The 25407-nt window shown below is 38.0% G+C and overlaps 1 protein-coding gene and 1 long non-coding RNA gene across 3 annotated transcripts in view; one reads left to right on the forward strand and one right to left on the reverse strand.

The window, feature by feature from the left end:
• The window catches only part of LOC108230038 (A disintegrin and metalloproteinase with thrombospondin motifs 20-like), a 93104-nt gene extending 69931 nt beyond the window's left edge, over positions 1-23173 (forward strand). For both annotated transcript variants that reach the window (XM_017405842.2, XM_017405844.3), the window contains 11 exons: positions 11875-12042; positions 14505-14678; positions 15468-15638; positions 16866-17069; positions 17215-17344; positions 18156-18250; positions 18353-18447; positions 18535-18668; positions 20047-20138; positions 20249-20353; positions 20592-23173. In XM_017405842.2, the coding sequence (XP_017261331.1) occupies positions 11875-12042; positions 14505-14678; positions 15468-15638; positions 16866-17069; positions 17215-17344; positions 18156-18250; positions 18353-18447; positions 18535-18668; positions 20047-20138; positions 20249-20353; positions 20592-20681 (1458 nt within the window). In that variant the 3' untranslated portion in view covers positions 20682-23173. The remainder of the gene's footprint in view (positions 1-11874; positions 12043-14504; positions 14679-15467; positions 15639-16865; positions 17070-17214; positions 17345-18155; positions 18251-18352; positions 18448-18534; positions 18669-20046; positions 20139-20248; positions 20354-20591) is intronic.
• On the reverse strand, positions 3275-9119 carry LOC119617440. The gene is made up of 2 exons (XR_005233692.1): positions 8836-9119; positions 3275-6418 (listed from the first exon to the last, which is right to left on the reverse strand). It is a non-coding gene; the product is annotated as an uncharacterized LOC119617440 (long non-coding RNA).
• Positions 23174-25407: the final 2234 nt, after the last annotated feature.

Here is a 25407-nt window from a genome sequence, read left to right on the forward strand (position 1 = left end):
TTCTCTCGGTCATGTCCGGGTGCTGAGCGCTTTTTGCATTTCTCATCATGACCTTATTAACATCACACAATTATTGATTTCTGACATTTTAAAATTAATTTAGAACCTTTCATGATGCATCAAAAGCACCCCTAACATACATACAGTATAAACTTTCCAATACTTTTTTTTTATACAAGATTGATATATTAAGCTGTTTTCTTGACAATTTAACCAATGAGCACAAGCCATTTTTTAATGTTATATGTCAAAAAGACAAATGGCATGGCAAAAAAAGTAATCATTTACCTGGAATCTGAGTTAGTCCTGACAGTGGACACTAAGATGTAAATCTTATGTTATATTTCCATATAAGAGTGAATATGAGATGTGATGCAAACAAACAACTGCAACTATTTCAGGTAATGTTGTGATACTTGTTTGGTACTCTGCAGATAAAAGTTGCATCATATTTTAAGGCTTCTAAAGAAAGTGTTGAATCTGTTATATGTAGTAGAGTTTGGTGCAGTGCAGCTAGTTGAACCTAAACATGCGGTAAATCAAGCAACAAACAAACAAACAAACATAAACACACACATACCTCTGCTCCATCCAGTCAGCGTGAGCTGATCTGCTTTCTACAAACAGTCAGGTGTAGTTTTTTTTCTGAAGGATTTTTGTTTTGTTTAAAATAAACCTATTTATTTGTTTACAGTTTATTAATAGTTACTGCAGCCATGATGTTTTGATCCAGTTCAGACTAATACAACACTTTACTTGAATATTTGTCATTTTAAGCACGTGTCGCTGAATCATTTCTGATCTGTGCCTTTGGTTCTTGCAGTCGTGTGACTTTTAACCAGTTATCTTTTACCTGGAATCAAAAGGTTAAAGTAAACTGTGTCAAACGGGGTAAATACACAGAATCGTTGCCAAAAACTGTGTGATCATATGATGCAATGTACGGGTCATGTTTTATTTCATTTGATTTGATTTATTTGAACACCTGCAAACAATTATTAACCTCATTTAGAATGTCACATGTAAGTTTTATTGAATTACATTAGGATTAAAAGAACATAAAACCATGAGACATATTTCAGTTGAAGTGTTGCTGTTGGCTCTGAGTTTGTGTTTGGATCTTCCCCGGTGAGAATGTCTGCAGTTTCTCCCTTTATGTTTTTAATTCTCTCCCTGTGTGTGTGCATGTGTGTCTGTGTGTGTGTGATTGAAGACCTCCTCTACAACCAGGACTTTTCTGCCATTGCAGTTTTACTCCTACTTCTTCCTTTGTTTTATACTTTGTGCTGCAAAGTTGCACAGAACCAGTGAAGCAACTCTGCTTATTTTATCCCTATAATTTTATTGTTCTTTTTGCTATTTATTTAATTCATATGCAGATTATGCAGTATGTTGAAGTTTTCTTTTTATTGTAAAGGCTATTAAAGAAACATAAATGTGAGATTTGTGTTGTTTCTCGGTGAAATATTTTACTTATAAGCACATCACTATTTGTTCTCTGAATATTGTTAACAGCTAACAGGGTAATTCAGATCTTTTGAAGCGGGGTTCTGTGGAGAGGTTGTGAACAATTAATTTCTTACCTGTTGTAAATAACTCTTTGAAGGACCTCCGTTTAAATAAATAAAGTTTAATTCTGACCAGATTGATGAGCTAACAGCTAGTCCAGGCAGAGCAGAGACCAAGGTGAATTGCTGTCATCCGAAAACAATAACAAGCTTAAGAACCTTTTCGAGCAGTTTATGCAAACGCCATTTTATAAACATTTACATCATGAAATTTTGCATTACATGGTTTTCATTGAATTTTATGGTTATTTGCAAGCACAAATAGTAGCAAAATAGTAGCACACCAAAAACTGTTTATCTAGACTATGGGCCAAAATCTGGAAGTTGAAGCCAGAACAGGATCAACTTTCCCTGCAGGCTTTGAAACATGTCTTTAAACTTACTGATGCCTATCGGGAAATGTCCCAAAAAATGAACAAACAGGAAGACAGTACAACGTAAAACTCTGAAATACATAGTTTATTTCTTTGACACAGTAACAGTGTTATGTTTAGCAACAACAACAGTCTTTCACACACTGTGGCATTGTGAACGATGTTAATGTCAGACACGAGCAAGGCTAAAAGCATCTCCTTCCTTTTTATTTTTATTCATTCAGTTTTGGGATACATTTAAAATGATATCAATAGCATCTAAATTATTACACAAACCTTGGTGTACTGTCGGGTGAAAACACCTCAGGCCTTTTCCTTTCACACATTTTGTTTTATACTCTTCTTGGAGAAAACAGACACAGTCCAAATCAAACATTGGCTCTGTGTGTCACATCTGTTTACCATTGTATTAATGAAGGTCTCTGTAATGTATTTGGCAGGGCACGATAGAATCTTAGTTTATTTAACAGAGCAGTAATTGATACTAATTCATGTTAGCAGTGGCTTTTTAGCTGAGGAGATCCAAAAGCAAAAGCTGGATAAACTCACTATTTGCAGAATAAAAAAGTTTTAATCTAATAAGTCATATTTAAATACCAAAACTCAGCTTTAAACACTTTATAGCACAGGCTTTAAAAACATCCCAACAGATTATATATTTTGCTAAAATTAACCTTTAATCTACAAAAGCTACCCATTTTAAATAGCTGCATTTACAAAGTACCAATGAAACTGACATCATTTTTCAGCAAATTAAGCCATTGTGATAATGCTATATATTTATTATATTTTATAATAGAATAACTTTGCATACAGTAGTTTGCTTCTCATACACTCAGAAGTTTTCTGACAGTGTCTTTATTTGATCAGTAAAGCTACAGATATCATTAACTGTAAGTTCTTTTACCCAAGCACCCTTATTATTATTATTATTATTATTATTATTATTATTATTATTATTATTATTATTATTATTATTATTACTATATTTTAATGTTTGACTAAACTTGTACAAATGAACCAAACATTGTATTAATAAAGAGTTACCCACCTATACTCCCAATCTGACAATAATTACAAGTAGACTTCATTAATAAATGAAAAGGATTGTTGTTTTATATATATATATATATATATATATTTGGACAGCCTTACAAATCTGCCAATTAATTATTACTTTCTAAATTTTCATCAAAGACCCATTTTTGCTTCATCTTTCAGTGAGAATCTTGTAAACTGTATTTTTTAATCATAATTATATTCATTTTTTATATTATTTGATGATAAGTCATTAAACATGTGCTTGTTGTGTTTGAAAATAATGAGAAGACACAAAGCAATTATCACATTTATTGCACAAATTATAGATTATAAACATGGTTCAAGAAAAATTATTTTGACTCAGTAAATACCTTGGAAATCATGTCAACATTCACAAACACTATAACGAACATAGTTGGTCAACCAAGGCATGATTTCAGTAATTTTTTTCCTTTTAGTTGCTAAGAAAAATACAATCCCTCTTACGTTTTGGTTTCCCATGATGGCAGGGAACCATCTGCAAAATAATCATAAAGTTTCAGATCTAATCCACGTCAACATACTTAACTTTATCCTGCAAGCATTCAGCAGGAACATTTTCCAAACCTGTCACCTTAGGATCACTTATTTGTGCCATCACTGAGCCTGTGGTTCCTCATTTCTGAATTAATGGAAGAGTCGTTCTTCCCAGCGCCCACAATCATGGTTCTTGTTATGGCTTTGACTTAAACACGTGTTGGTAGATAATGTTTCAGTTTGGCCTTTGGGAGAAAGCAAAACAGTACTGTTGACCACAGATTAATGCAAACCATGAAGAGGCAGAAAAGCAGATGCAGTGAGATGCTATCTGAAGATTCAAAATATCTGGATAACAGTGCTTCTTTTATATATGGAAAGTTAGTCTCTTTAGTAGAATCTGATAGCAAAGATGAATAAAGATATTATTATATATATATTGTATATATTGTACACCGTAACATACAGTTGAATTTAAATTAGTTAATAAATGCTCATAAGGAAGACCTTTTTATTAAAGCACTGTTTAAGAAGGAAGTAAAAGTAGAGGTTTACTGCAATGAGGGTGGATGTTGGTCTGAGAGTGACCAGGAACAGATGCAGTGAGACACAACGAGAGAAGACAGACCTCAGAAGTCTGGAAGTGTTTAGTTTGGGGTATCCCAGGCCCACTGATGGACAGAGGCCATGACCTCACTTCAGCACAGGTAGAGAGTGCTTTACTGCAACAGACTAAAACCTTAGCGTTGATGGGATGGGATCTACTGATGGGGTGAAAGGAGTTTGTAGCACCTGTTCCCCTCTGTATTTGGGAGAGACGGAGACAGATTGGGTGTTTTAAGTTCACGTCAGCTAACGGGGTAACAATCCTAAAGCTGTTGTTGTGTGATGTCCAGATGTCAGGGTGTTTTCCATCAGAGGTTTAACTGCGCTGTACTCTCATCCATACTGTTTGACTGCATGTGCTGTGCTTTTCCATGCGACCTAGTTACCTGTCAGGTTTCAACTTTCTCATCGTCAAAGTCAACAGGACCACTGGTTCACAGATGTGAGAAAATTCTTCTCTCTCAAACGGTACCTGATGCACAATTTATCAAAGTTAGTTCTTTTAGGCCCCAAAGGAAATCTGCAGGTAGTTTTACGGTGATCCCTACACTTTATTTGTGGTGAATCCAAACTAGCTTTGTATCAGTGTTTCAGCAACGTTACACAAGGACACTAACTGACTGTACTGTGCAAAAGTCTTGAGTCAACCCTCTTTTAAAGTAGTTTTGATCAATAGTTCTTGAGGCTTTCTGAGGCTCTTTCAGAATTTTTTTGGGGGGGTTGATTTGGCTGGTATTTCACTCTATTTCCGTCCAGTAACTGATCTTTTTCAAATTAATATTTATTTGATTGTTAAACCACTTTTCCTTATGAGTCATTCAGGCTTTAGAAAAGCCTCCTAAACTCAAGAGATGTGTTTTGTTGAACACATAACATACACCTTAGCAAAGAATATTTTGTAAATAGGATCTTTTGGCGCTTTGCTACCAGCAAGCTGTCTCAAAAAGAGAGGTTGCTGGATGCTGCACATTTCTTTTCATGGATCTATGAAAAAGACCAATAATTACAGAGTGTAACACAAAAAATTGTATTTTATCCCCCACAAGCTTATTCCCAAAGAGCTGTTTGCTAAAAACTTGGCATATAGTAGAATATCAGCAGAAGGATGATGCAGAAAGTTCTTAAGACCAGATACTTCTTTCGTCCACAATCCTATTTTTTAGGCACAAACTGCACAATATTCTGTCATGGTTATGTAAAAGGACTGGACAAAAAAATAAATAACAAAGAAGCCAAAGTTGAAAGAACAACTTTTATACAAAAAAAAAAAACCTTCAGAAAGTCTGCAGAACTATTGATCAAAACAAATTTAAAAGATAATAAGAAACTCTGCACTTATTTCAAGTACCAGGACCTTTTAGGATCTGTTATTTTGGTTGATAATAGGCACAAGGTTAGCAGAGAAATAAGCTGAGATAATAATCATAATTATTATTATTATTAAAGGAGAAAGAAAGTGGAAGACATTCTGCTCATGAAGGAAAAACAATTTCACGTCACATTTTTTTTCTTTAAAATGTAAGGTCAATTCCATCCACTTCTCAGAGCTTTTCCATGGTCCCCTCAAGCTACTTTGGCTGGCTGTTAGGACAGATTAGAAAAGCATCTGTGTAATACTTACCAGGAAGAAGGTATTAGACTTTAAAGCTGTTGCTTTATAACTCTGCAGCTTGTCTGTCATGTGCATTTTTCAACCTCCCTAATCAAGAATTAGCTGTATTCTGTTGTTTCTATGCTTATCCTTTCATTTACCCCCCACAATTTTTCATCTAGTGGTTGAGTTAAACATGGTCATGGAAAAAGCAAAGTTCTGTGGAATGTTGAACCAGATGGAAGAACTTTGCTGCTTTCTCATTTTATTTTTACGTGTAGGTACCTTTCCTGAGTGATGTTTACTTAAAAAAGGAAAATGTGTTGAAGAAAGTGTATATATCCTGTCAGCCAGGTGTTTATTTAAGTCTTTATAGATGGCAGGGGTGTACTTAAGCATGGAGCCTTGAGCTTTAGCCAAGACTCTTGGAGCTGTGAAATAATGCAGAAAGAGAGACAGGAAGCAATTTTCATATACTTTCAGCTGCATTAAAAATCAACTTTGCACATCAGGAATTCATCACTGTATTGTGTTTTACCCATCTAATATATACCTACGGATACATTTGTTGGGTTTTACTGTGTGGGCTTGGTCTGGGTGGTTATGTTGACCTGATGTATAAAAGATCTGTGACACCTGACATTCCTCGGCCCTATGACATTGCTCTTACCAGCTGTTCCCATGTCGATATGTTGTTTGGACTTCTGTCTTTTGAAAATTCTCTGCAAAACAAAGCAAAACCGTGAACAAAAGAACCTGGATGTTCCGTGAAATATTTCATCAGAATGTTTCTTCTTTGCACCAGAGAACATGCTGACACTGATAAAGTGATAACAACACAACATACGCTATCTTTCGAAGTACATTTAGTACTTAGCTGTCATAGTCAAGCTTTTGATTATCTGCATGGAAGCTTTTTTTTCCACCTGGTTTGCCATTTGTTCAGAGATATTGTATAGAACTGTTTTGACAAAATGCAGCCCAAAGTATACATCTACACTTTGGGGTTTCTTCCTGCTCTGGGTCCGAACTTAGTAGTTTGAAGACTTCATGTAGCTACAGTTGCCATATGCTCAGTATTACCATCCACATTGCATTGTGTGCATGCTGCAACATGCCTGGAATTCAACCTTGGCCTTTTATTTTTACATGTAGTCTTTCTTAGATCCTCTAAACAACAGTAATGTCCAGACATTGTAAGGGACCATTTTAGAGAGGAAAAACGCAGATTTTGAAAACTCTGTTTTTGGTGTTCCTATGTGGACTCAAAATATAGACTTTTCCAGAAACAATGACATAGTAGCCCACTTCATGCCTGCACACTATCACTTTTTTTGCCCTTGAAACCAAATTAAAAAATGGACCCATTTGTCTCACTTCATACTGATCCTGTCGACATGTTATTTATGTGGACAGTCTTGCCTTCTAGTGGTGTGGAATTGGTTTTTCAGTTTATTTGTTAAATAAATTTAAATTTGGTAAATTAATCATTTGAATACAGAAGAAATATAAACGGACAAAAAGAGCATTTGTTTGAAAACATATCAGTCTCTGGAGTGGTTCAGATGTGGCTTGAAAGCTGAGTCCTGACAAGAAGGGGATGCCCACATTAGAACATTTTTGTAATAAATTTATTATCTTTTCCATTTTGTGACCACTAGGACAGAGAGTTGGTATTTAAATTAAAAAAAAACAAGCTCCAACATGAAAAAATCTTGAAACGCAACCTGTATGTTAGACAGTTAAAACGCGAGTTTTTCAAAAATGATGATATCATAGCCCCACCTCAAATCTAACCTACGACATGAGGGCGTCCTCTTCTTCTGTTGTGTTTATTTTGCACTCAGCACGTACACGTTATCACAATAGTGCTATAACAAAGACCTGACATAGTTACTAAAGCGTTTTGGGTTGCTTTTACTGTTTCCATGTGGATGGAAACATTTCTAGAAACTGTGCTATGAATACAAAGATATTTTTAGAACCGACAAATTAAACAATTGTTTTTGAAAACCTGGATTTTATTGTGGACAAGGCCTGAGTCTATACTCTTCACACACTTAGATGAAGTTATTTAAGTCTCATGGTTATATGATTAGTTCTGAATGTTAGGGCTGCACAGCATATCAAAAATGTATTATTATTGCAAAATTATTGTCTGGAATAGTGCAGGCAGGGCTTCAGACACAAACTGCTTGACTCAAACCAGTTGGTTAGTTATGGGGTTTTTTTCTGTTTGTATACATTTTGTTTGTGATCTATATAATTATATATTTGATGAATGATTGGTTTAATTAGCTTACCTGTTGTAAGTAACGCAGTGGCTTTCATTCCTTGATGAAAACATAGACACGCACAATAAAGTAGTGGAATATCAGTCTGAATATTCAATCAGAATTCCTTTTTGTGAATTTATCTTTCATCTAGGCTGATTCAAATATCTGTTTCAAAACTTTAAAATTACTTTTAATGGCTTTGAAGTGCAGAAAAAGATAGAAACATTTTTAGCAGTCAGGTATGTTATTGTGAAACCATTAAGTAAAATGATTATGAGCTACCTGATCAAGATAGGTGTTCAGAATTTAAATCAGTCGGGCTTCTCTTAGAAGATGTTTTGTTCTAACGTCTAAGGGGAGGGATCACTTAAGTTGTTTTACTTGGCTGAGTTTGAAGATGCCAAACCCTAAAGCAGCTGAGTCATTCCATTTTAACATAATCCCACATTATGCTTAAATGAACCTTACAGGATTATAGCAGATTAAACCTGGATAATCATGTGAAATTAATGGCTGCGACGACATGGGAGGGCAAATCTGTCTCAGGGGAGTTTAATTTCCCGTGTGACCCGTAGATTTACATGTTTTGCTTTAAGTCTTGTTCTTTTGATCCTGACAATTCTCCCTCATATTTCTGACTCCCATCAAAGCAACACGTTTTATAAATAATACGCTTCATACGTAGCTATGATAAAATGCAAATTTTTATAAAAAAATCAGGCATAAACTTTGTCATGACACATTTATCTTTAAATGAACATTTATAAAATGCAGAGACTATGTATTTGTAAACTTAGAAGAATGAAACAAGACTTTAACTGATCACGTTTGTAATGGGTGAGTGTTAAGTGAAATGTTTGTACCTGTAAAGCTGCCTCGGCAGCTGTGGATCGGGAAAGCAGAGGTCCCGGAGTCCTTGCCCTTGTCTTGCTCTCGGAGATGAAGCCCTCCTCTGGTCCCACGGGTTGTGCCATCTCTCTGTGCTCTCTGTTACCAGCTCTGATTAACTAATGGCTGACAGATGAGGTTAGCAGGAGGAGCACGTCTCTATAGAGCGTCCTTTTTTTTCCCCACCATGAAACTGCAGGCGTAGTTCAGCTGGGGGAAAACGTAGCCTGTATGGCTACGATTTTCTTTTTTCCTCCCTTTTTTTTCTCTCTCTTTTTTTTTACAACAGTGAGGTGGGGCTATTCCCTCCACCCTTTTTTCACTCCCAGCCTCTAACCCACACCCCACCTCCAGCATGTTGGCCTGTCTCTTCTCTTCTCTGAGATGGAAGGAGTTTTGTTATCATTTCTGAGAGAGGGTGCAGCGGGTATCTGATGGTCACTTGAGCTCCGTCCTCAGCTTTGATGTGCTCTGTCAGCTGAGCCAGCCCCTGTGTTTAAAATGCCACGATAATTACAACGTGTTTAATGCATGTGTGTGTGTGTGTGTGTGCACGGTGTTACCCACTGCCCGCGTCAACAAGGAAAAGGCAGGAGGTGGCTTTGTTTGAAGAGGCTCTCAAACCTTGGTAGTATCCAAAATCCCAAAAGAAAAACACAAATCCTCTAAAACTTCATTCAGTAGGTCATCGTCTGTATTATGATGAGCACATAAAAAGAAAAATCAGTTGTGTGCTTGGTGTTATGCAATTTTCTGAGGTCATAATTAAAGCACAATGCAACATTATGTTCTTTATCTGGGCTGGAAAATATGCAAAGACAAAATGTTACCCCCTTCATCTGGTAGATTTGATTCCAATTCTCCCATTTTGCACCAGCTTTGGATAGGGGAGCAGAAATAAGCATCCTAATTGCTGTATGGCCCCATGGGGGACAAGGTCTGTAGAATAATTTCATCTGCCATCTCAGGCCTATTTCAGAGCTGTCATCGGGGTGTCTGGTTCTCATTTATTATGCTTTCTTCTCTGCCGAGCTGAAGTATTTCTTGGTACCTTATTAATTCCAGATGATTGTGTCACAGTGTGTCAGTGCATCATCCTCTCTACTAGCCTTGGCCTCTGTCATTCACAGCAGCCCTTAAGGCAATTCTTTTGTTTACAGGTTAAATAGTTTGCTGCATTCCATCAGAGTGTGAGTTACTCAGCTAAAGGTTTTGATGAAATCTGTTTAAGCTCAGTAGTTAAATGTAATGCATTGTGTTTTGTTGGCCATGACAGAGTTTGTTTCTTTGTCTTTAATTTAAAAAAGTAAATCGTACCAAACTTGCATGCATGGTTGGTCAAGTTTCATTGCATTAGAAATAAAAATATTTATATGTGTATGAAAATATTCATATGTATCAAAATCTTCTTATGTAAGTGCACCCCATCATTCAGTAGTTTGGAGATTCCTCTTTTACAAAAACAACTTGAAATATTCCTTTATCAGCCTCTCACATTATTGTGGAGGAATTTTGGCCCACTTTTCTTTATAACATTGCTTTAGGTCATTGAAGTTTGCAGACATTTGCATCTGCACAGCTCTCTTATGTCTCATTGCAGTATTTCAATTAGCTTGAGGTCTGAACTATTACTGGACCCTTCTGCATCTTGATTTCTTTCATTTTCAGCCATTCTTCTGATTTGCTGCTGTGTTCAGGATTATGATACTGTTTATTATGCTTCTCTGAGGTTTGTTACCAACTGTAAAGCCCTAACTCACCATTGTGAATGGTATTCTCGAGTGAGATGGCCTTCTTTGTCCACCAGGAGGTTGGGTCATTGGTACATTTTCATTTAGAAGGCCATCCTTGGGCTGTTGCCGTCCTATGTTTGTGATTTGATCACATGGAGAACATTAGATTCTTACTCTTTGTGCTCAAAGTCAGTTCCTACTCTTTGTTCCCCTTCTTCGCACAGAATTGGGAAAAACGGGCTTTTGTCTACTCGGCTCCATTTGCCTGCAACACGTTGCAAAAACACTGGAAACTAACTGAACTTATCTCACTGAGCACTGCTAAGACGAGACTGAAAGCACTTGAGAAGGCTTCTTTAAATTGGACTGTTTCAATAATTCTTTGTTTGTTTGTTTGTTTGTATGGCATTTTAATTGTGTAATTGTTATTGTCCTGTAACCTTGTTGCCTTTCGGCCAGGACTCCCTTGGAAAAGCGGTTTTTAATCTCAATGGGACTTTCCTGGTGAAATAAAGGTTAAATAAATAAAAATAAAAAAATTTTCCTCTTGCATATCCCAGTTTGGGTTGCGCTTTAGTTGTCAGACAGATGGCCTCGATTCTTTGGTTTATAAAATAGTGTATGGTCGACTCAGTGACTGCAAGGTGCCCAAACCATCAGCCCTCCACCACCATGCTTGACTGGTGCTATGAGCCGTTTGTGTTGATCTGTGTTTGGTTTTCTTTAAACATGCTGTTGTGCATTATGGCCAAACATCTCTACTGCGGTCTCATCTGTTCAAAGGACATTGTTCCAGAAGTCTTGTGGTTCATTCAGATGCAACAATGCAAACTTTTTCTCTCTCTCTTGCAACACTTCCATTCTTGTTCAGTCTTTTTTTATTTGTCCTCCCATGAACTTTAACCTTTAACCTGCTAACTGAGGCCTAATGGGGTGAGCTCTTGGGGGTGTTTTGCAATTTCCTTGAACATTTCACAGTATGTCCTTGTGGTGAATTTGCTGGAGCACTCATATTCACTCCTGGGATAATGGCAGCTATCTTAAATTGTTCCCACTTGTTTGTTTTTGGACATTTGTTGTTAGATTTGAGTAATTTTGATTCTATTAAAAACCAAATCCATTTTATTATGTCCTAATATGTGAAACCATAGTACTGGAAGATAATGGACGTTCTTTTTACCATGACTACCCATATTTACAAGCTCATAACTAAACTTTACAAAAACATATATATATATTTTCTTGGCTACAAAAACAACCTCCTCTTCCTTTCTTTTCCAGTGTTCGGTGAGCTGTGGTCGGGGCGTCAAGCAACGGGACGTAGTCTGTGTTTTTCAGAACCAAACGAAACTAGAGGAGACTCACTGCAGTAATCTGCCTCGGCCGCGAACACAGAAGGCATGTCGGGTCCGAGGATGCCCCGTGTGGAAAGCCAACAGGTGGCGGGAGGTATGTTTGTTCTTCCCGGTGTTCCTTCTGGCTTTGATAATAACTATCACTGACTGCAGCCTAGCAGCAGAGACTTAAGCACAAACAGAATGGAAAGCCTCTCAGAGGTTGCAGATGTGGGACATACACAAACTGCATATGTCCAATCACTGCTCAGTTTACCCTTATTCAAGAGTAATGTGTCATTTCCTGTAAACTAAACACTGCAGGCTGGATTTGCAAAACTGTTTATACAGTGTGCTTGACATTTTTATTTCAGGTTTATAATATTCAAACATAATGTTAAAATTCTCTTGCAGAAAGTAAGGCTCCTCATCTTGTGAGACCACACACTGACATACATTCTGTCATACAAGCTATCAGTAAAATGTGATTACCATTGAGATCCAGACGTGCCTCTGATCCAAACAAAGTCTCAGGTTTCTAAACTGTCTGGTACCTTGAACTTTACCTTGACTGTGTGTTCAAACAGCATCAGAATGTAGAATTTTATTTTTCTTTTTGTTTGATATAACTTGAATATGCTTTAGCTACAGCTTCCAGGCTCCAAAATTACGAAAGAAGGACTAGAAAGTTCAAGACCAATCACCCATCTGCCTTCTTCCAAAGGATTCCTGCCGCTCCTCAAACTTTGGAGTATGTCCTCCTCCCCTCTCACTTTTTTCTCCCACTGGTGTCTGGAAGCAATCATCCCTCCCTACCCCCCTGCCCCCACCCTCAAACATACCACCAGCAGCCATGAAATCCTCGGCTAGAGTAAAACAACATGTTTTATATCTTAATATTCATGCATGTGACATTTTGAAACCTCAGCACCCTGTGTTGGTATTCTACGGCCACACAGGTCTCTCAGTCAAGTCTGGCAGGTGGTGAAAACGGAGCAGCACTTCAAAAGGAAAAAAAAAAGAACAGCCTGGCATTTGTAAAGGAATACATTTCGCTCACTGCCTTTTGTGTCAGAGTTCTAAACTAAGATCATCTTATATTGAGAAATGGCAGCAGAGTTGTAACGTTTTGGTCAGATCTTGAAAATAACATTTTACTCAATCTGTTTGCACTCAATGTAAGTGTTGAGGATGACTCTCAGATACTACCACATTAAATCTTAGCTCAGTATCTGTAAATCTGACTACGATAGAGCCATTTTTCTATCGATTAACTGTGGCATCCACCTTGAATCGGGTCGACTCTAAAGGTTAATCAGCTGTAGCTGCACATCCAGTGATTACTTTCTGAGAATTTCTTGAAGTCCATCCAGTGGTTCATAAGATGTTTTGCTAACAGACATACAAGATTGCTTCCCACAGTTATCAAACAGACAACCAATCACATGCACAATAATGCCAAGTAAAAACGCCAATTAAACTCACGGCCATGTTTTTGGACTAAGAGATCCCAACCAACCAGCTAGGAGTTCCCAGAACTGTCTGACTATCAGGCAAGAAACCCCAGATGTAAATAAAAAAGTATTTTTTGTAATCTGGCTTTATTGACTCTTTAAAATCTGCAGCTGCTGACTCAGTACTGTTATGAAATCATGAAGCTGTTTCCTCATTTCTTATTTATAGTTTCATGTTGCCGTCCTTCGTTGCTTCAAGAATAAAAGGAAGTGTTCTGCAGGAACTGTAGCTATCAGCAGTACTGAAACAAGATGCTCGTCAACAGAAGGTTTTATTTATACATTTTGGATATTTGTTTTACAAAAAGTTAGTTTTAATTTGAAGGTCAGATCTCTGAAGGTTTTTTTTTTCTTTTCGTAGTCAAGGACTTCACCCTTTTGAAGCTAGCTACACACTCTGCAATGATAGCTCACAGTTGCAGTGAAACATTGAAGCAGATCTGAAAGTTCCTGGAAATTTTATCCAGCTGTATCATTCACAGAATTTCAGACCATAAGAAAATGACGAGGATTTGGTGTTGGTCTTTGAGGTTAGAAACAGAGAGATAATCTTGATCAGTTTAAACCTTACAGAAAGCTTCCTCGGTGCGGAGGCTCGGGGCTCAAAGAACATCAAACACATGTTTGAGATAGACCTTGGTGTGATCCCAGATAAGTGCATTGAACAGGAACAATGAACTAATCAGCAGATCTTCACATGCAGCTCAAGTCAGTAAAGCTTTGAGAGACAAAACAATACATTTCTCCTATTACTTGTGAATACTGAGTTTTCTGCAGGTATTTGTGCCATTTGTTGATGTACATTATGATTTTATGCAGGATCATGTTTAAACAATTTAAATAAAATTGTGTTAAACAACTAGACAGAGTTTTACTTCTAAAACCAGTTACGTGTCTCAGTTAGTTCTGTAGCACATTTAGAATGCCAATAAAAAGTACTTTTTTCTAATATACCCTTATTGCTATGAGATGTGTTTTAAAAGTCACACATTATAACTGTTATCTTCTCAATGATTAAAACTTTTATTCTCTTAAATCACATGTTCTGTTATTGCTTTATTAGTGTTCTGCCACCTGTGGGTCTGGAGTTCAGAAGCGAGATGTTTACTGCAGGTTAAAAGGCACCGGACGTGTCCGAGAGGACCTGTGTGATCCTCACACATGTCCTCCTGCTGTCCGACCGTGTCACACTGCAGAATGCACTCACTACGCCTGGGTCGCTGGTGAATGGGAAGAAGTAAGTGGACTCTCTTGCTCAGTTGTCTGGATTCCTGTTATTTTCTTTTGCTCTGTCTTTTTCTGTGAAATATATGTACAGAAATCCAGCCATCGTATTAATGTTTTCAATTAGCTGAGGTCTGCACCATTTCTCTTTCTGCCTCATCGAATAGATAATCTGAAAGTACCCTTAATCCACCTTTTATGTGCCATGAGGATTTTAGAGATAATCATCAGTAAAAATTACCCCACAGCAGCAAACCTCAAAACACTGATGGACATCATTCCTTTACTCCTGCTGAATGTTACTATTGTGTGTCACGCAAGCAGTGTTTTATTTTTTTCTCTTTTTTATGGCTCAACCCTTTCATGTTGTGTGCTTTGTCCTCAAAATCGGGCATATAAAAGGGCACCATATAGGGACATAGCACTGAGGCCTTCTATTGGAACGTTTGAAGTAGTTTCCTGTGTTGCCTTAAGAATTTACGGCCGGCTATCTTTTAAAGGTTTGGCTTTGAAATCAACATGCAGCAGAGTTTTTACAATAACTTTTTATGATTTATTTTTTTCTGAGTAATGTCAACATGTCCTTTTAAATACTCCAATAAAGCATCTTTTAGGAAGGACAGCACAGCGTTTATCTTGTTTTTTGATAAGCTTGCCAACTAGGAGTTATTTCATCTAACCTGAACAGATTTGCATTTAAGCCTGCGTGCTTGTTTGTGCCATAAGAAGAACTGAGAGTCTCAGCAATGAGCGGTGTCCTTGCTGTAAAGAAAGCAATATTCACTCCCCTTTTCATTTGTAGTGTAACGCAACATGTGGAGAAGGCATGAGAAGCAGAAAAGTGGGCTGTGTAGGCCCAGGGATGACACAGGCCCAAGATGACTACTGTGAACCATCATTCAGACCTTCATCACTCCAACACTGTGAAGAAGCTCCCTGTCACTACATGTGGATGACAGGAGAATGGTCACAGGTAGGAAGAAAAACACAAATTAGGGAGGCTTTTGGGAGACATTCTATGAGTCCAATTCTTTATGTTGGAAATTGAGAGAAACTCTTTGTTCCTCTTCTCTACAAATACAAGTTTTCTTTAGTTTACCAGATATTCACGTTTACCAATTATCAAAAGAAAAAAAAAGTTATAATCAGCTTTGTCTCCCTCTCAATGTTGTTAAATGAGGTTTTTAAAGTGGGTCCTGTGGAAAAGCTACAAACAATTCATATCTTACCTGTTGTAGATAGCACTTTGAACAACTTCATTCTGGAGTGATAGAGTTAGTTTTCACCACACCGATGAGCTAACAGCTAGCCTAAGCAGAGCAAAAACCAAAGCAGACTGCTGTCATCATAAAACCACTCCAGTCCCAAAATTTAATAACATGATGTGTGAACGCCTTTTTGTAATCATTTACAGCACTGCCACCCTTACAAAAAAATCCCATGAAAATCACATGTGATTCCCACATTTCCACATGTGAAAACGTGATTTTTTTGTGGATTATGTGAACCACATGTGGAAAATGGGAATCACATGTGGAAATATGTGATTTTTTTGTGGATTATGTGAACCACATGTGGAAAATGGGAATCACATGTGATTCCCATGTGATCACATGTGAATTTCATGGGATTTTTTTGTAAGGGCAGTTTCACATTAAACATTTTTGTCAACAGAAATATTATGATATTCTTGCTGAAAGTACCCTGGGCTACAGCTAACTGCTGGTTCCATTTGCACTTGCAAATAACTGTAGAATTATATGTAAATAATCATCCATTCATTTTATCCTTGTTGGTCATGGGGGTGCTGATGCTAATCTCCAGTGGTCATTGTACGAGAGGCATGGTACACCCTGAACAGGTTGGAGGTTCATCGCAGGGCTGTAAATATTCACCTGATTTGAAATTGACTGATGTAAATAGTCTTAAATAGCATTCAGAAGAACTGCTTTGAAATTTTACAAACTGGAAATGATTTCAAATGGCAGCATTCCACTTTGGTCTTGGCCTCAGTCGGATTGTTTGTCAGCTCGTTATCCGGTTAAAATTAAACTTGGTTTCTCCAAGTTAAATTTATTCAAAGAGCTATCTACAACAAGTAGGATCCTAAATGTTCATAATGTTTCCCTCAAACTTCATTTCAGAAGGCCTGACCAATCACTTTATAGTCTGAATGTGTGTGTCTCTGTGTGTTTCTCAGTGCTCTGCCAGCTGTGGTGTTGGCTATCAGCAGCGTATCGTCTCCTGCTCTGCGATGCCCTCCTCTTATGCTGCTCAGCGTTTCTACACTCAGGCCTCCTTTGTGAGCACTAAGTGCCCCGAGCCGTCCCCTCCTGCCACCCAGCCATGCCTCCTCAGGGAGTGCACACACACCACCTACTGGAAGGTTGGGCCGTGGACAAAGGTGAAGCACAAAAACCACCAGAAAAGACCACCAGAAAGTTCTTTAGATCAACAATATAATTGTTGATATGTTTTTCTAATATAGTATAAAGTTTTTTTTGCTAATGTTTTTCGTTTCTGTGTGTGGAAACCTTTATGTGTATCAGTGTTCTCAGACCTGTGGGGCAGGAGAGATGTATCGCAAAGTGGAGTGTGTGACGTCCAAAGGCCAACCGTCCAAAGACTGTCGTCCAGCAGAAAGACCTGAGTCTCAAGCTGCGTGTCAAGATAGACAATGTAAATAATTATTCTTCCAGGTTTATGGTTTTTCTCTTGATATCATGCTATAGCAATTCAATCATTTTGTTCAACTTTTCTGTTCCCATGTGCACATTTCCAACATGAAATATTTAGCCAGATGGCATCAAATTGAGTGTGCCGTGTACAACAACCAAAGCTGTGTCTGGTTGTGTTTACATAAGTTCAACTACTTGCTTCGGTTCCACACATTAAGTTGAACAATAGGCTCCACTTAAAGCCTATTTAGGTGATAATTCAGCGGAACAATAAACAGTAAAAAGTCAGCAGTTTCCTACAAATTAAGATGTGGAGGGTTTGTCGGGATGTCTCGGAAGGTTCTGTGCTGAAACCGAGGCAGCTTTAATTGTGCAGGCCAAACTTTCGCTCACACACATTTCAAATGTTTCAACACTGGCACACTTGGCTAGTCACTGCCGACTTAGCTTCTGCCAAGTCAGGCACGGGCGAAATTAAAATGATATGCTCGGGTGGCAGCCATTTTGGTGGTCAAGTGTTCATTTTAATCAGCTAATCAGCATAATATGAGCTCCGAAGTGCTTTTGGACTACAGAGGAGGAAACACAACAACTCTTGTTGAGGAAATAAAGAAACAGGTTGCAAAAGTTTCTAATGTAATTGTTTTGTATTATTAGGTTTTGCAACCTTTTGGGAGTTTGTTCACAACAAAATCATAAATATACAAGTAGAGTGGCTCAATATTAGGACTTTAGATAGTGGAAATTTAAGGACTTCTTTCTTATTATGCAGTTAATGAACTAAAATTTCCTTTACATACATCCTCTCCTAGGCCAGTTGTTCACATCTTGCCGAGAGGTCCAGGTGAGGCAGGGTGTGAGGATGGATGGGGAATACTATCTGAAAGTCAAGTCTCGGATCCTACAGGTGTGTGTGTGTGCTGCCATAGTTACTCCTGCACACATCATGACTCCAACAGCAGATTCCCCCATGAGAGGTCATCTGGTGTCTTAATGTGTTTGGTTTTAGATTTACTGCGCAGAGATGCAGACTGATTCTCCTAAAGAGTATGTGACTCTGCGCAGCGGTCAGACTGACAACTACTCGGAGGTGTATGGACAGAGGTGTGTAAAATAAAAAAAGGTGTTTAAAATACAGTGTCTTTGTCTTACATAAATTTTAACACTCTTTTTTTTTCCCTTGCCTTATAGGTTGCTGAACCCATTTGAGTGCCCGTATAACGGCAGCCGCAAACAGGACTGTGACTGCAGAAACGACTATCCCGCAGCCGGATACACACTCTTCCACAAAGTTCGCCTCGACCTGAACTCCCTGAGGATAATGAGTGCGTAATTACTCTGTGACTGCCTTCCACTGTCTACTGTAATGAGACCACACATCAGTGTTGTTTTAAACCTTCACACGCCTCGTCCCGTTGTGCAAATAAAGGCTCATCCAAAAGCCTGTTCAGCTGCAGAAAAGAGAGCTTTTCTCTCACACTCCTTCCACTGAAATCAAAATGATGAACTCTCCTCACTCTGTGCTCGCATCACCAGGCGAGGAATTGAATCTAGGCCTCTCCATACAAACATATGAATGAAAGAATGCATGCGTGCACATGCTTACTCAGAGGCACATTCTGGCAATTTGTGAGCACTCACACTTGGACATCTAACTGGATTATTTTCAAACTCTTGCATGCAAATAATCATGCACTCAGAATATGTACACACATATAACCTCAGGGCATATTCTCATTTTAACAGTCAGCTCCACCTTTCCTTGTTTTCCAACGTGTCTTTTATTAGAGAAGGTGGCTTAGTGTGCAGTGTTTGTGTAAATAGGTGGGAACATGCATGCTTTTTAAATGGGAAGTTGGATCAGTTTGCCATCATCCTGCAAAAGTCTGGTCTGGGTTGCTCCCAGCCTCCCTGTACATGGTGCTCATTTGGCTTTCAGATGATTTAAAACAGATCTGTAGCTGGATAATAAGTTCAAGACGAAAGGAAGATTACTAAAAGGTGCTAATTTGGTGGACCTGGCACATTTCAGCAATGTTATTCTTCCATTTTTAAAAAGGTAGCAGGAAAATACACTGGTATCAGGGAACCTTTTACTTCATTTTTGTTTAATAAATAATAACATAGTGGAATCTGCTGTGTTTTTGTACACTTGAGGTTATATTAAATAAATTTTAGAACCTGGTCAAAACCAGGTTGTTGTTGTCTTGCCTTGTTGCATTACTAAAAAGTAAAGAGGAGTGGGTACTTTCTTTTTCTCATGACTGTAACTGCAAAATAAAACATGAAAATAAAACTAAACAAATTTGAAACAGTTTGATTGACCAAGAACTGTAAAATTTAATTTACACATCAGTGGTATGAAGTAAGGATGAGATGAAAATAGCATTTTTGTATCTGGTTACCTGTGAGTAAAATATAACAGATTAAAGAAAAGAGAAAAACTTAAAAATGGCAAAACCTTTAAACATTATACCTAAATATGATCAACCAATGATTTAATTTGGCTTGGATTTTGTGAATCTCTTTATTTAACCTCCCATCTTTACTTTAAGAACCACTTAGAGGAAAAGTCGTTCAAGTGGAGCAAACACATCTGGCAAACTGACATCACTTATCTGCATGGTTAAATTTCCTGGCAGATCTGTTTACTTCTGCTGTTGCACGGCGTGTCTCTAAATGTGTATCTTTGCTGTTTACCAGTCACAGACCTCCAGTTTTCCCAGACTCTCCTTGGCCGCCCTGTGCCCTTTGCTACAGCAGGAGACTGTTACAGTGCAGCCAAGTGTCCACAGGTTGGGCAAGTAATGTCTTGTGGAAACTTTAAACGCATCCTGTTTGTGTGTGTCGTATACGTCTGATAGCATCACAGAGTAAAGAACTCGATCTGATGTGTTTTTTTTAGGGTCAGTTCAGTATTAATCTGATTGGCACTGGCCTCAAAGTGGCTCAGGCCACCAAATGGACACCTCAAGGCAACTATGTTTCTCTTAAAGTCCACAGATCCGAGGTATGAAGTTTCAAACACATTCATATATTACACTACGTACTTTTAAAGTAACTGTTTTTGATTATGTCATTTTACTGTGCTGTGATCAAGCTTGGGGATTGAATAGCATTGTTGCATTTCTGCCTGATTCACCAAGCTGGAATCCACTACAGGCATTTATAAAGTGTTCATTCTCTGCATCAAAGCTGCCCTTTTGCCCACTTTTTTTTTTCTCCCTCTCATTCATCTCGATCTGTAGGACGGAACAAGAATCTACGGCCGCTGTGGCGGTTTCTGTGGGAAGTGCATTCCTCAAGCTCACCACGGCCTACTCCTTACAGTTCACTGAGAGTCAAGCTGAGACCAAACTCCTAAATCTGTTTTGAAGACACGAGCCCAGAAACACACAGTAAGAAGGATTTGTTGGATCCTGCTGTCAGTTGTGAGTGCGTCGAATGCCCCACAGTGACATTTCCTGTTTCCAAGTGGCAGCTAAAGAGGACACAACGCAACCCACTCTGCAGCACTACAGGACCACTCTAAGGTGCTTTATTCAAACTGAAGAGGACTCAGCTTCATTTGTTTGGCATTTGTGTTATATTGTACTTGTATACCTGCTTTGTAAAATACAAAGGGATACAGGACTCGACAGTGACAGGGAAAGCAAGAGAACAAACAGAAGTCTAAGGAGCTTAACCTCTCTAGTTTCAAAAGAGATATTTTCATCTTAAAAACTGTCTTTTGTATCGTCATCTGTAAATGGAGTGCATATTTAGTCTGTTTGTTGTTGACAATTTGATGTATCAGTTCAACAGCAGCCAGTAAAACAGTATAAAGGTGAAAACACTAAATGTAAGTAAAGACTGTTGCAATTCATCTGTGACTAAAAGTGTTTTACACTAAAATATTATTATGCATTACAGGGTGAGAGATTTAAACTCCTAGCTGCCTGCTTTAAGTTAATTTGAAAGTATTATTAATGTTCTCATCTAACAAAGAAAGTATCCAGAATGACTTAAAGCAATAGTTTACATCTTTTAAAGTGGGGTTTTGTGAAAAGGTGAGCAAAAAATATTTTACCTGTTGTAGATAGCTATTTGTGCTCAGAAATAGCTATACAATGCTATAGAAATGCCAGTGTATTGCAAAATTGGCAGCAATGTAAAATCTTCTAAAATACTATTTGCATCAACCGCTTTGTAGTTTTTGGGATTGGAGTTGTTTTAGGATGGCAGTGATTTATTTTGGAATTAGATCCACTTAGATGAACTGGTCTGTCTAAAATAAACTATTTCTCTAAACTGAAGCCATTCAAAGAGCCATGTGCAACAGCTGAGCTTTAAATTGTTTATAACCTTTCCATGGAACCCCAGTCCAAAAGATCTGAACTATCACTTTACCATGATAAACAGCCAAGTACCGTCTTCCTTCCTGACTTGCCTCATGTCAGAGGTCAAACGTTAAGAGGACATTTAAAGCTTTTGAACCAACCGTAGATAGTTAATGTTGTCAGTGTTATGCACGCTTACACTCTGCTGTCCGTTGTGAGGTATTTAACAACAGTGAAAATCCGAGAATGACACTGACATGAAAACTGTTACAAAAACCACTTGTACTGTGAGATAATAATAGTACTCAGTATTTCCCAGTGTAAAAGTGCTCTAATTTTTTTGTAAGTTCTCATCTGTTACACCGTGACCTTCCGTAAGGCCTGCTGTAGGTACCTACAACCCCCTACCTCTCACTAACATCCATTTTCTGTTGAGATATGTAATATATATGTTTTAAACCCTATTTATTCTCTACTGACATCAAAGTATATTCTTTTTATTGTTGTACAGTGACTACTTTGAACATACTTTGTCCACGGTCTGCTTTGTTAAAGAAATGTACTCACCTACTGTTTGTATTTTGTAACCACTAACTAGTATATTATAAATGGTGCCTTTTGACTACTGGAATTACCTCTAATCTAAAGAAGGAAAAAACTGACATTGGCAGAGCTTCAGTCTTTTTAACGGACACAAGTAAGCTTAAAATTTTCTTAGCAGATGCTTGACCGTCCCATAGCCAAAACATTTGCTGCATGATTTGTAATTATATCAGCTAAACTGGTATGTGAGGAAATCTCCTTCTAAAGAGGTGATCTCATCATAAATAACTTTTAGGATGGCTTCGACTGTCGAGTAACCTAACAGGCCTTTTTGTTATTTGTTGTTAAGCTTTAACCAAAGTTAGAAAATAGATGCAGATTTTGTTTTCTTTTCAGACAATGCAGCTTGTTTTGATTTAAAGAGTGGCTGAAAATGATTTAAAAAAAAAATAAAGTAAACGAGCAGCTAGACAAACTTTGGCAACCATTCATGTTCATGGTGACCAATTGTTCTATGAGATCTGTATCAGAAATGTAAACAATATGTGATGCACTATGTGCCATTAATTTTGTAGAAATGTAATCCTGATTGTTTATATATATATATATATATAAAATAACCTTTGAGTTTGGTAATTTATGATACTGTATATGTGTACTTTTAATATTCATACTTGAACTGTAAACAGTGTGCTAAAAAATTGAATGGGCATTGGTAATGAATAGACAAACCTGTTTGTTTGCTATACTTATCCAAAGATGTTTTTAGGGATCATATGTATATATGGATGGATGGATGGATGGATGGATGGATGGATGGATGGATGGATGGATGGATGGATGAATGGATGGATGGAGACTGTAAGAAATAAATCTGGTGCTATGGTTACTAATCATACAGTTACTGTATGTCTTATTATTATATTAAGCAATAAAAAAATAATAAAACATGCTTTGTAGCAAAATTACACCTTTCATTTTTATTTTTTCAACAAATTTTCTATTTTTTTATTCAAACGTAGCATTCCTTGAATGAATGCCCACCACTTGACCCTTTGTAATCCAAAATTTTAAACAAAAGTGTTGTGTGAACTGTTAGTGCTCAGGGTGTGTTGGGCATGACATTCAGCAAATACCACACCAAATCTTAGCTTGGTATCTGTAAAATTCACTGAGTTAAAGCTATTTTTGAGTTTGCTAAGGTTGGTTATCTGTGGTGGTCATCTTGAATCAGGTTAACTGTAAAAGTGAATCAGTTGTAAATGTACATTCAATAATTACTTTCTGACAGTTTCATTAAAATCCACCCAATGGTTAATAAGATAATTTGCTAACACACAGCCAAAGAACAGATGCACACAGGCATTCATATGACCACCCAGTCATTAATATACAAATTAAAAATCAAGCGTTCCAAAACAAATTACTACATCAACATTATCAGTTATTTCAAAAACATAGTTATTGATGTAAACACATTGTTTACTACTTTTAAATACAGTATGAATTAAATATATTCAAAGCATTCATAGATATACAGACATAATTCAGTTGAACAAAATATTACCAGTAATACAGTATACACACAAGAATCTTTGAACTTTCACCCCACAGATGTTTCACTTTCACAATGAACAACATTTAGCTTTCAAAGTATGTCACAAAATTATGCTTGTAATTGCATGTCAAATTCAAGGTTAGCTCCAAGAATCTGATCTCAAACTCTGCCAACCTTGCTTACACTCAAGGTCTGACACCAAAGTGCAACCGACATTTATTTATGTTAGACAGCTTTACTACACGTGTTCAAATGTATTTAAAAATGTGTTCAAATTAACATTTGTGAGTTGAAACTAAAATCATCTCTCCCCTCTCTTACAGCAAATTTTCTTTGCACCACAGAGCAGGTTTAAACCAGGGCCAAAAGGCCCTAATTCCTTAGGAGACACTAACCCTAGCCCTGGGCCAAAAGTCCCTAACCCCTTAAACCCTGAGGAGACCCTTACCCTAGCCCTGGGCCAAAAAGCCCTAACGCCTTAAACCCTGAGGAGACCCTAACCCTAGCCCTGGGCCAAAAGGCCCTAACCCCTTAAACCCTGAGGAGACCCTAGCCCAGGGCCAAAAGGCCCTAACCCCTCAAATCCTAAAGAGACCCTAACCCTAGCCCTGGGCCAAAAGGCCCTAACCCCTCAAACCCTGAGGAGACCCTAACCCTAGCCCTGGGCCAAAAGGCCCTAACCCCTCAAACCCTGAGGAGACCCTAACCCTAGCCCATGGCCAAATGGCCCTAACCCCTCAAATCCTAAAGAGACCCTTACCCTAGCCCAGGGCCAAAAGGCCCTAAACCCTTAAACCCTGAAGAGACCCTAACCCTAGCCCAGGGCAAAAAGGCCCTAACCCCTTAATAAACAAGGGCAGCAGGTCAATGCTGGTTGAGTGTTGGTACTCACCACATTGTGGCTCCATGTGGCTTCACTTAGTGGTGCAGGCTGAATTTCCACAACACGACTTTCAAGAACTCACATCCACTTAGGAGTCTCATAAACACCGCAAATACCATTTAAAACAATTTCTTGCTAATGTAGACATGCACTTGAGTTGAAGCTGCCAACTATCCAGTGACTCATCAAAGTGTAATGTCAAATCAAAGAATGAGGTAAGCTCCCCTTAAGCTTTGGAAAACTTACAAAGAAATGGAAAATACGATTTTAATGTCACCCAACTGATTCAGTAATAAAGGTACTGGTACTTGAGGAAAAGACAAATTGTTTATATTCAGTCTACTTTTCCAGGGCTCATTTCACAGAGATAGCTTTGACATCAAATGAAAACAGATACTATTTCCCCCATGGGTTGCTTTGATTTCTTGCCAATAGCCTGCTTTGGTTCCTAAAATTTCTGAGGATTTGGAAAAGTCCCTATAAGTCCAACAACAGCTTTTCTCAAAAGCCAGTGAAAAGAAGTTGGAATGGTAACTGTCCAGACTCTCCGGGCTACAAACAGCTTCCCTGGCATGCTTGTTGTGAGTGCAAACCAGGCATCTTTAATGAGATAGCTGAAAAACACAAACTGGCACTGAGAGTCCTCATAAAACGCACTAATGATTGATGCTTAACGTGAAGCGCAGCCTGCTTTGAGGTAACAGCGCAGACATTCCAGCGGAGTCAGCAGCTGCAACCTGCCTCAAAGGGCAGATATCCAG

The sequence above is a fragment of the Kryptolebias marmoratus genome, linkage group LG11 (assembly GCF_001649575.2).
Source record: "Kryptolebias marmoratus isolate JLee-2015 linkage group LG11, ASM164957v2, whole genome shotgun sequence".
Lineage (NCBI taxonomy): Eukaryota > Metazoa > Chordata > Actinopteri > Cyprinodontiformes > Rivulidae > Kryptolebias > Kryptolebias marmoratus.